The 12,643-nt window shown below is 39.6% G+C and overlaps 1 protein-coding gene across 1 annotated transcript in view; it reads right to left on the bottom strand.

Moving 5' to 3' along the window:
* Window positions 1–225: 225 nt before the first annotated feature.
* The window catches only part of LOC128657309 (gastrula zinc finger protein XlCGF26.1-like), a 73,531-nt gene continuing 61,113 nt past the window's right edge, over window positions 226–12,643 (bottom strand). Inside the window, exon 7 of the mRNA XM_053711601.1 lies at window positions 226–1,768. Within this exon, the coding sequence (XP_053567576.1) occupies window positions 498–1,768 (1,271 nt within the window). The 3' untranslated portion in view covers window positions 226–497. The remainder of the gene's footprint in view (window positions 1,769–12,643) is intronic.

The raw sequence follows: 12,643 nt of genomic DNA on the forward strand, positions 1-12,643 counted from the left end.
CTCTTCTGTATATATTTTCTGATATTCTGCCATTAAACTTTGATCATCCATCTGCACTGATATATGAAATGGCAACAATTTGTTCATTTTGTGAATTGTTTGTATTTTAAGTCATTTATAGACTATGTTCTGGAATCAAAACTTGTTTCATGCATATAAAAAAAAAATATTTATATATAAAAAATAATTCTGATGTCTGATAAAATCCTGTTACCAAGTAAAACATTTTCCACATTCAGAACATGAAAATGCTTTCTCTCCTGTATTGATTTTCTAATGATCAATAAGAGTTGATTTCCTGAGTAAAACATTTTACGTAGCCAAAACATGAAAGTTCTTTCTCTCCTGTATGAATTTTCAGATGATCAATAAGATTTGATTTCTGAGTAAAATATTTCCCAAAGTCAGAACATGAAAATTCCTTTTTCTCCAGTGTGAATTTTGTGATGCCTAATAAGATTTGATTTCTGAGTAAAACATTTCCCACATTCAGAACACTAAAATGCTTTTTCTCCTGTATGAATTTTCTGATGTTCAATAAGAATTGATTTCCAAGTAAAACATTTCCCACAGTCAGAACATGAAAATGCTTTTTCTCCTGTGTGAATTTTGTGATGCATAATAAGATATGATTTCCGAGTAAAACATTTCCCACATTCAGAACATGAAAATGATTTTTCTCCTGTATGAATTTTCTGATGCTCAATAAGATTTGATTTGTAAGTAAAACATTTCCCACAGCCAAAACATGAAAATGCCTTTTCTCCTGTGTGAATTTTGTGATGCTTAATAAGATCTGCTTTCCGAGTAAAACATTTCCCACATTCAAAACATGAAAATGCTTTTTCTCCTGTATGAAATTTGTGATGCAGAATGAGATCTGATTTCCGAGGAAAACATTTCCCACAGACAGAACATGAAAATGCTTTCTCCCCTGTATGAATTTTCTGATGTTCAATAAGATTTGATTTCTGAGTAAAACATTTCCCACAGTCAGAACATGAAAATTCTCTCTCTCCTGTATGAATTTTCTGATGTGTAATAAGACATGATTTCTGAGTAAAACATTTCCCACAGTCAGAACATGAAAATGCTTTCTCTCCTGTATGAATTTTCTGATGCGTAATAAGACATGATTTCTGAGTAAAACATTTCCCACATTCAGAACATGAAAATGCTTTCTCTCCTGTATGAATTTTCTGATGTGTAATAAGAGATGATTTCTGAGTAAAACATTTCCCACAGTCAGAACATGAAAATGCTTTCTCTCCTGTGTGAACTTTGTGATGCCTAATAAGATATGATTTCAAAGTAAAACATTTCCCACATTCAGAACATGAAAATGCTTTCTTTCCTGTATGAATTTTCTGATGTGTAATAAGAGATGATTTCTGAGTAAAACATTTCCCACAGTCAGAACATGAAAATGCTTTTTCTCCTGTGTGAACTTTGTGATGCCTAATAAGATATGATTTCCAAGTAAAACATTTCCCACATTCAAAACATGAAAATGCTTTCTCTCCTGTATGAATTTTCTGATGATTAATAAGATCTGAATTTTGAGTAAAACATGTGCTACAGTCAGAACATGGAAATGCTTTATTTCCTGTATGAGATTTCAGATGCTCAAAAATAGACGATTTCTCTGTGAAGCACTTCCCATATTCAGAACATACATTTTCTATGGGGTTTCTTTGATTTTGGAGAAGACTGAAAGAAGCATCTGCACCTTGACCATGACAAGGATAACAGCTGTTTGTGAATTCACCTGTTAATAAGAAATATGAGAGTAATGTTATTTATTATTAGCATAATTATTTTCTTTTGAAAACATTTTAACTGTTCTGAATAAGTATCTTCCACAAGGGTAAAAGACAGGTTATGATACCTAGACCATTTCCCAGCCTAAATGCTAAGGCTTAACGGGATACTAAACCCATATTTATTCTTTCATGATTCAGATAGAGCATGCAATTTTAAGCACCTTTCTAAATTACTCCTATTATCAATTTGTCTTTGTTCTCTTGGTATCTTTATTTGAAAAGCAAGAATGTAAGCTTAGGAGCTGGCCCATTTTTGGTTCAGCACCTAGGTAGTGCTTGCTGATTGGTGGATAAATGTAACCACCAATCAGCAAGCACTTCCAGGTTGCTGAACCAAAAATGGGCCTGCACCTAAGCTTAGATTCCTGCTTTTTTTTAAATAGATACCAAGAAAACGAAGAAAAAGTGAGTAAATTAGAAAGTTGCTTAAAATTGCATGCTCTATCTGAATCATGAAAGAAAAAAAAAGGAAATTTATGCTTACCTGATAAATCTGTTTCTTTTTAGATACGATGAGTCCACGGATTTCATCCTTACTTGTGGGATATCGCCTCCTGGTCAGCAGGAGGAGGCAAAGAGCACCACAGCAGAGCTGTATATATAGCTCCTCCCTTCCCTCCCACTCCAGTCATTCGACCGAAGTTAGGAAGAGAAAGGAAAAGCCAAGGTGCAGAGGTGTCTGAAGTTTAACAAAAAATAAAGAACTGTCTTATAAAAAACAGGGCGGGCCGTGGACTCATCGTATCTAAAAAGAAACAAATTTATCAGGTAAGCATAAATTTCCTTTTCTTTTTAAAGATACAATAAGTCCACGGATTTCATCCTTACTTGTGGGATACAATACCAAAGCAACAGTACACGGAAGAAAAGGGAGGGACAAGACAGGGAACCTAAATGGAAGGCACCACTGCTTGAAGAACCTTCCTCCCAAAACCAGCCTCAGCCGAGGCAAAAGTATCAAATTTTACAAAGTGTGAAGAGATGACCAAGTTGCAGCTTTGCAAATCTATGCAACAGAAGCATCATTTTTGAATGCCCATGAGGAGGCCACTGCCCTAGTGGAATGATCCATAATACGTGCAGGAGGCTGCTGTCCAGCAGTCTCATATGCAAAACAGATGATACTCTTCAGCCAAAAAGGAATAGAGGTAGCCGTAGCTTCCTGACCCCTACGTTTCCCTGAAAAAAGAACCAACAAAGAAGATGATTGTCGAAAATCCTTAGTCACTAGTAAGTAGAACTTTAAAACACGAACTACGTCTAAATTATGTAACAGACGTTCCTTCTAAGAAGAATTAGGACACAAGGAAGGAACAACAATCTACTGAAAAATATACTTGTTTGACACAACCTTAGGAAAAAAACCCAGGTTTAGTACAGAACACCTTATCGGAATGGAAAATAAGATAAGGAGAATCACACTGTAATGCCGAAAGCTCAGATACTCTTCGAGCAGAAGAAAATCGCAACCAGAAACAAAACTTTCCAAGATAATAACTTAATATCTATAGAAAGCATAGGTTCAAACTGAACCCCTCAAAGAACTCTAAGAACTAAATACAAACTCCAAGGAGGAGCAAATAGTCTAAACACAGGCCTGAACCTAGTCAGAGCCTGACAAAAAGTTGCACATCTGGAACATCTGCTAAACGCTTATGTAACAAAACAGATAAAACAGCAATCTATCCCTTAAAGGAACTTGCTGACAAACTCTTCTCTAATCCTTCTTGGAGAAAAGACAAATCCTGAGAATCCTAACTCTACCCCATGAGTAGCTTTCAGATTCACACCGATAAAGATAATTGCACCCTGTCTTATGGTAAATTTTTCCTAGTTACAGACTTACGTGCCTGAAATAAGGTATCTATGACCGAATCAGAAAACCACCGAATGGATAAGAGTAAACGTTAAAATAAATGTTTAGTTTATTATGAGAAGAGGCAGGATTTGAACCCTGAACCTACAAGCTCAATAGATTACAGTCTTAGCTCAAAAAGCTATAGAGGAAGCTCTCAATCTCCAAACAGTCAGTTGCAGAGAAACTAGATTCGGGTGAAGAAAGGGTCCCAGATGAGAAGATCCTTCCCCAATGGAAGTTTCCAAGGTGGCAGGAATGACAAGTCCACCAGATCGGCATTTCAAATCTTGCGAGGCCACACAGGAGCGAAAAGGATCACTGATGCCTTTTCCTGTTGCATTTGAGTAATAACCCAGCTGAGAAGAGCCAACAGGGCAAATAGATATGTTAAGCAGAATGACCAAGGAACTGCCAAGGCATCTATCAGCTCGGCTTGGGAGTCCCTGGACCCGGAGCTCAGGAACTTGTCATTCTGATGATATACCGTGAAATCCAACTCCGGCCAACCCCATGTGAGAATCAATTTTGAAAAAAAAATTTGGAAGGAATTTCCCAGTTATCCACCTAAGACGAGGATCGCTGACAGATGGCAAGAATGAGCCTCTACTTACTGGCTCATCTTGGCTACTCTGACCATCGCTGAGGAACTCCTGTTTCTCCCTGATGAACGATGTAATACACTGTCGTTATGACGTCCTATTGGAATCTGAAGAATTGGGCTGAAGCCAACTGAGGCCAGGCCTGAAGGACATTGAAGATCACCTTCAGCTCAAGGATATTGATGGTAAGGAAAGACTCTGTCTGAGTCCATATCTCCTGGGCCCTTAAAGAGTCCCAGACATCTCCCCATCTCAAAAGACTGGCGTCCCCAGACACAGTCACCCAGTAAGGTCTAAGAAAGCAAATCCAATGGGATAGATGATCTAAAGACAAACATCATTGAGGAAAGTCCCTCATCTCTTGTTCAAGGATTATTCGAGTAGATAAATCTGTATAACTCCCATCCACTGACTGATCATGCTTCGCTGCAGAAGTTAAAGGTGAAACCGAACAAACGGTATGATAACCATAGCTGTCACCAACAATCCAATCACCTCCATGCCCTGAGCCACTGACGGTTGAAGGGTGGATTGAAGGGCTCAACATGTAATCCAGAGTATAAGTTTTTCTGACTGCTGCCAGAAAAAACTCTCATGGATATAGATTTGATTAGAGTCCTCAAGAAGGGTACCCATACCTTCGGAATTAAAGAACTCTTTTCCAGATCAACTTTCCACCCGTGAGTTCTCAGGAAAGATAGAGCAATGTCGGAATGGGACCTTGTTTACTGACAAGATGACGCCTAGAATAGAATAAAGTACAAGCACCTGGGGGTGGATTTGAACTCTCAACCTTCTGCGTTCCAAGCAGCCGTGCTAGCCACTAAGCTATGCTAGAAAGATCGTCCAGATAAGGCACCATCGCAATGCTCCGCGGTCTCAGAACCGCCAGCAGAAACCCCAGAACCTGTTGGAAAAAGTAAGTTTATGCTTACCTGATAAATTAATTTCTTCTACGATATGACGAGTCCACGGATTTCATCCTTACTTGTGGGATTTATCCTCCTGCTAACAGGAAGTGGCAAAGAGCACCACAGGAGAGCTGTATATATAGCTCCTCCCTTCCCTCCACCTCCAGTCATTCGACCGAAGTTAGGAAGAGAAAGGAAAAGCAAAAAGGTGCAGAGGTGACTGAGGTTTATAAAAAATATAATATATCTAAATCTGTCTTAAAAATGACAGGGTGGGCCGTGGATTCGTCATATCGTAGAAGAAATTAATTTATCAGGTAAGCATAAATTTACTTTTCTTCTACAAGATATGACGAGTCCACGGATTTCATCCTTAATTGTGGGATACAATACCAAAGCTATAGGACACGGATGAAAGGGACGGACAAGACAGGAACCTAAACGGAAGGCACCACTGCTTGAAGAATCTTTCTCCTAAAACCAGCCTCAGAAGAAGCAAAAGTATCAAATTTGGAAAATTTGGAAAAAGTGTGAAGAGACGACCAAGTCGCAGCCTTGCAAATCTGTTCAACAGAAGCATTGTTTTTAAATGCCCATGAGAAAGACACAGCCCTAGTAGAATGACCCGTAATTCTTTCAGGAGGCTGCTGTCCAGCAGTCTCATATGCCAGACGGATGATACTCTTCAGCCAAAAAGAAAGGGAGGTAGCCGTAGCTTTCTGATCCCCTACGCTTTCCAGAAAAAATAATGAATAATGAAGATGATTGACGGAAATCCTTAGTCGCCTGCAAGTAAAACTTCAGGGCACGGACCACGTCCAGGTTATGTAACATACGCTCCTTCTTAGAAGAAGGGTTAGGACATAATGAAGGAACAACGATTTCCTGATTAATATTCTTATTAGAAACAACTTTAGGAAGGAAACCAGGTTTGGTACGTAAAACCAACTTATCAGAATGGAAGATAAGATAAGGTGATGACCGAATCAGAGAAACCCCGCTTAGATAAAATCAAGCGTTCAATCTCCAAGCAGTCAGCTGCAGAGAAATTAGATTTGGATGTTGGAAAGGACCTTGAATGTAAAGGTCCTGTCTCACTGGAAGTTTCCACGGAGGCAGAGAGGACATGTCCACTAGATCTGCATACCAAGTCCTGCGTGGCCACGCAGCGCGCAATTAGAATTACTGAAGCTCTCTCCTGCTTGATCCGAGCAATCACCCGGGGAAGGAGAGGAAACGGTGGAAACACATAAGATAGGTTGAACGACCAAGGCCCTGCATCTATCAGTTCGGCCTGGGGATCCCTTGACCTGGATCCGTATCTTGGGAGCTTGGCATTCTGTCGAGACGCCATCAGATCCAATTCTGGTCTGCCCCATTGGAGAATCAGAGAGGCAAATACCTCCGGATGGAGTTCCCACTCCCCCGGATGAAAAGCCTGTCGGCTTAAAAAGTCCGCTGCCCAGTTGTACACTCCTGGGATGTAGATTGCTGACAGATAACAAGAGTGGGCCTCCGCCCATCGAATTATCTTGGATACTTCTGTCATCGCTAAGGAACTCCTCGTTCCTCCCTGATGATTGATATAAGCCACAGTCGTGATGTTGTCTGAGTGGAATCAGATGAATTTGGCCGAAGCCAACCGAGGCCACGCCTGAAGCGCATTGTACATTGAGTCCATACACCCTGAGCCTTCAGGGAATTCCAGACTGCACCCCAGCCTAGAAGACTGGCGTCCGTTGTCACTATCACCCACGAGGGTCTGCGGAAACACATCCCTTGGGACAGATGATCTGGCGACAACCACCAAAGAAGAGAGTTTCTGGTCTCCTGGTCCAGATTTATCTGAGGAGATAAATTTGCATAATCCCCATTCCACTGTCCGAGCATGCACAGTTGCTGTGGTCTGAGATGAAATGGAGCAAACGGAATGATGTCCATTGCCGCCACCATCAATCCAATTACCTCCATGCACTGAGCCACTGATGGCCGAGGATTGGACTGAAGGGCTCGGCATGTATTTAGAATCTTTGACTTTCTGACCTCCGTCAGAAAAATCTTCATGGATATAGAATCTATCAGAGTTCCCAAGAAGGGAACCTTTGTCTGTGGAATTAGTGAACTTTTTTCTAGATTCACCTTCCATCCGTGAGTTCTCAGAAAGGACAACACAGTGTCTGTATGAGATTTTGTTAGATGATAAGTTGACACTTGAATCAGAATATTGTCCAGATAAGGCACCACTGCTATGCCCCGCGGCCTGAGAACCGCCAGAAGGGACCCTAGAACCTTTGTGAAGATTCTGGGTGCTGTGGCCAACCCGAAGGGAAGAGCCACGAACTGAAAATGTTTGTCCAGGAAGGCAAACCTTAGGTACTGATGATGATCCTTGTGGATAGGAATATGAATGTAAGCATCCTTCAAAGTCCACGGTAGTCATACATTGACCCTCCTGGATCATTGGCAAAATTGTTCGAATGGTCTTGATCTTGAAAGATGGGACTCTGAGAAACTTGTTTAGACTCTTGAGATTTAAAATGGGTCTGAACGTTCCCTCTTTTTTGGGAACTACGAAAAGATTTGAGTAAAACCCCTGCCCCTGTTCCAGTCTTGGAACGGGACAAATTACTCCCATAGTAGAGAGGTCATTTACACAACGTAAGAACGCCTCTCTTTTTATCTGGTCTACAATCGTGAAAGAATAAATCTCCCTCTTGGGAGAAATCCTTTGAATTCCAGTTGATACCTGTGGGTTACAATTTCCAGTGTCCAGGGGTCCTGAACATCTCTTGCCCAAGCCTGGGCAAAGAGAGAAAGTCTGCCCCTTCATGCTGTCTTGGTAGCAGCAGCAGGCTTCTTGGGTTGTTCACTCTTTATAGGAATCCAGACTGATTATTTCTCCCTGAGGAAAAATAGTACACACCGGTACCATTTTAAAACAAAAAAATCTCACTTTACCTCTTCCTATTACTAACACAGTCAAAGAGAATGACTGGAGGTGGAGGGAAGGGATGAGCTATATATACAGCTCTGCTGTGGTGCTCTTTGCCACTTCCTGTTAGCAGGAGGATAAATCCCACAAGGATGAAATCCGTGGACTTGTCATATCTTTTAGAAGAAATCTGGGCGCCGTGGCCAGACCGAAAAGGAAGGTCACGACCAAAAAATGTTTGCCCAGAAAAGTCACAAACTCGAGAACTTGTGACGATCTCTGTGAATAGGAACATAAAGATATATATCCTGTAGATCCACCGTCGTCATAAATTGACCCTCCTAGATCAATGGAAGGATGGTACAAATATTTTCCATCCTGAAAAATGTAACTCTGAGAAACTTGCTTAGAGTCTCGAAGTCAAAGACAGATCTGAAGGTTCCCTCCCTCTTGGGGAATTCCAAGCGGATTTGAACAAGATTTCTGCCCCTGTTCCTGTATCAGAACAGGCTAAGTACTCCCATGGAGAAGAGGTCTGTTACACAATGTAAGAATGCCTCTCTCTTTAACTGGTCTGCAGAAACGTGAAAGCAGAACCAGACCACTGCGAATCCCTGAAACATTATTTATCCAATGTCCAGGGATTATGAACATCTCGAATCCAAGCCTGAATGAAAAACTGAAAATTCTGTCCCCTACAAAATCCAATCCCAGATCTGGGACATGTCCTTCATGCTGTCCTTGTTGCAACAGCAGGTAATTGGATCCCAATAGCCACAGCTGGTTTCAAACTGCAAAACTTCTGCTTGCTAAACAGCTGAGTTAACTATCAGTCTACTACAGCTGGTCTCTTTTTTTTTTTTTATATCTGCATCGAAAGGCTTTATCATAAAGCTCAGAGATCTGAAAAAGAAAAACCTGAAACCTACGCTCCCAGTTTAGGAACTTGAAGGTAAGAATTTGAAATAAAGGAACTTAGTCAATTGATAGCCTTTATCCTATCCTGGATTCCATACAGGAGAGTGTCTGACTTAAAAGTATCAAACACATCAAACCAAAAAGTCATTGTAAACCTTGGTGTACTATCCTTTCCCAATCTTTGTGATAACCCTTGAGAATCTAACTAGTCTCAAAGAAAGTAGTTCTCTTAGCTAATTTGGGAACTACTCCTAGGTAATGTCTGTTCCTTAGCTAAGTCGGTTATGGAAAACATCTCTTTAAGTGGAATACGGACTTTTCCACTCCGTATGACTCACAGGGCGTACTAGGATAGATTACACCTGTGCGAAGGTGAAAATAATCCCTCTAGTAAGGTAAGTTTCCACATGGGAAAACCCTGGAATGCATGACATGCAGAGAAAAACTCCAGACGGAGTATGCGAGGAAGCGCAGGGAATTGCACGTGTGCCCAAACATTTTGTGAACACAATAGGTTTGTGGAATAAAGTGATCATTGTCAACCTATTTCCAAACAGTAAACACCATAAAAGGAAAAGTTCAGAAAAAAGAGTTTAATATTTTAATAAAATTTAACACAAAAACGGTACTGTCACTTTAAATCCTCTTATTTCTGTGTCAGAAATTATCCAAGTATTATGTTAACCTTGATGGAAATAGACATTGCTATGTACATTAAAGCAACCCTGTCTTGTGCACACAATCCCTATGAAAATTGCAAGGAACCACAGAGCGCCGCATGCGTGCCAGAAAAAAATCTTTATTCCATGTGTACCCTTGCTCCATTTTAAGTACAAAGCTGTATTATACAGTAAACAGCTGAAATGTATCAAATAAAAGGAACCCCTCAAAAAAAGGTACTGTCTCTTTAACTCAAAAAGAACAACATTTTTGTGCACCTTCATTCCATTCAAAGTCATAATGAATACCCAACATAATAATGAAAGAAAAACACTACTGTCTTCTTTAATGTGTAGAGATACAAATAGACATTGCTATCCCATATTTGTGCCATTAACAGTAAATATGTAAACAGATGGAATAGGGCTTTTAACATGTTTAAATAGAAACCGGGTGACACTGTAAATAGTGTTTCAACTTCACAATACGATTGCAACTGTTGTCCCTTTGTGTCAGCTAAAGTAAGACTGACCGACAAAAAGCAGGCAACGCTCCAAGCTAAACCTTTATTGCTCTAAACTGCCATAGCAACATCATGACAAGACACATTCACGGATTGCCATCTGAATTCACAATGTGTACCGGGACTGCACAAAAAGGCGTGCAAACTTTCTGTAGCGTAGCCTAACTCAGCCCATCGTGGGCGTATCAGGCTAAAACTCCCGGGCAGCAAATTAGTAAAGATGGAGCCGCCGGAACAGAATTATACCATAGCCCCGCCCATCGTGGGCGTATCAAGCAGTAACTCCTGGGCGGCCAACTTAAAGATGGAGCCATTAAAACCCATAGCCTCTTAAAAAAACATACCTCCCGATCGGCCAGAAGTATAATACCGATATCGGGAGTGGGGAATTACGCAACCCATTCTGAAACCACTCTTTCTGTTGTTTCCATAAAATAAAAACTATCCGTCTCCCGGTGTGCATATTTGAGGATACAACTGCTGGAAGTAAAATAACACTGTTTGGTCCCAGCCCCAGTGTATATAAAATATAGTCCTCAAGAAAACCACAGTCCCATCACAATAAGAGCCCTTTCATTATCTCAGCCCTTGATAAGTGAATGTATGTAATGTAGTGCTCACTTTCTTCTGAGAGAATGTGTCCCCAGAAATAATCAAGTTAGCACTTACCTTGAATGCTGTGCGACAGCATGGCAGTCCAGCAGGTTTTCAGAGGTCCTCTCCCTCCCATAGCCCTATGGACTAAGATCAGCCTGAGTTAAAAGTGCTAAGGCTATCTGTATAAGGGCAGCAAATAGGTCTAGGAGGCACAGTGAGAATTATGTCCCACCAGTTCCTATTGCTTTAAAGCCACCAAATGCTCTACTGTAGAGATTGATAGAAGAATCTAATCTAACACCTCACTTTACCTCTTCCTATCACTAACACAGGCAAAGAGAATGACTGGAGTGGGAGGGAAGGGAGGAGCTATATATACAGCTCTGCTGTGGTGCTCTTTGCCTCATCCTGCTGACCAGGAGGCAATATCCCACAAGTAAGGATGAAATCTGTGGACTCATCGTATCTTTAAAAATAAATATGGGTTTAGTATCCCTTTAAAGCCAGTTTACTGGACATTAGGGGCTATTTTTAAGGATGCCTCTGCATTCTATATTTGTCAGTCACTAAAATAAATAAAAAATAATACAATTACTAAAATAAATAGAAATTCATGTCGTAAACGGTTACCTTTTATGTAGAGCTTTTAAATTATATTTATAGACAATGTTAGTAACACAATTATTTCAGATCCAAAACTACTCTATAACTATTGCTTATGTGCACAAAGTATTCAGTTTTTTTTTGTTTTTTTTTAATATTACATTTATATCACCTCCTTTACGTGCAATGAATATTTTCTACACATCGGATTAACAATTCATATAAAAAGTAATGTATATTATTTAAAATAACAATGTAGTGAACATAAACAAAAAAGGGCTAAATTACAAGTGTCGCGCAAATGATTTTGCGAGGTTTTTCGCAATTAAGCTCTGTTTAAATTGTGCTTATATTACAAGTTGAGTGAAATCCCAATTTCCGCTAGAATCATTACAACGAACTCAGAGCTGTGGTTAACGGTTTGGCGAAAATATAAAGTGTCACAAAACATATAAAAAATACATTACAAAGTACAATTACACTCATAATAACACTATATAAATGTCACAATATATTATAAAACAATAAAAAAAAAATCACATTGTGAACATAAATATAAAGTTCACTATAAAAGCAATATGTCAAAACACTCAGCTTAAAGGGACAGTCAACCATAGAATTGTTATTGTTTTAAAAGATAGATAATCCCTTTATTACTCATTCCCCAGTTTTGCATAACCAACACAGTTATATTAATGTACTTTTTAACTTTGTGATTACCAAGTATCTAGGAACCTTCTTCCAGCCCCCTGATCACATGACTGTGAGTGTTTGTTATCTATTGTCTTAAATTTAGCATTGTATTGTGCTAGATCTTAAATAACTTTCTGTGCCTGAACACAGTGTTATCTATATGGCCCACGTGTACTTTCTGTCTCTTTGTGTTGAAAAGAGATTTAAAAAGCATGTGATAAGAGGCAGCCCTCAAAGGCTTAGAAATTAGCATATGAGCCTACCTATGTTTAGTTTAAACTAAGAATACCAAGAGAAAAAAGCAAATTTGATGATAAAAGTAAATTGGAAAGTCAATTAAAATTAAAAGTCCTATCGGAATAATGAAAGTTTAATTTATACTTGACTGTCCCTTTAAATAAAACATATATCAATAATGATAAAGATAAAAAAAAGCCTGTAAGTTGAGAGACAAAACAAACTGCTTGCCTGGCCAGGTCAGTAATCCACACTATGCATTTCAGGGTTCCTCCCCTTCCTCAGGTGT

This window comes from Bombina bombina, chromosome 4 (genome assembly GCF_027579735.1).
Source record: "Bombina bombina isolate aBomBom1 chromosome 4, aBomBom1.pri, whole genome shotgun sequence".
In the NCBI taxonomy this organism is placed as follows: Eukaryota; Metazoa; Chordata; class Amphibia; order Anura; family Bombinatoridae; genus Bombina; species Bombina bombina.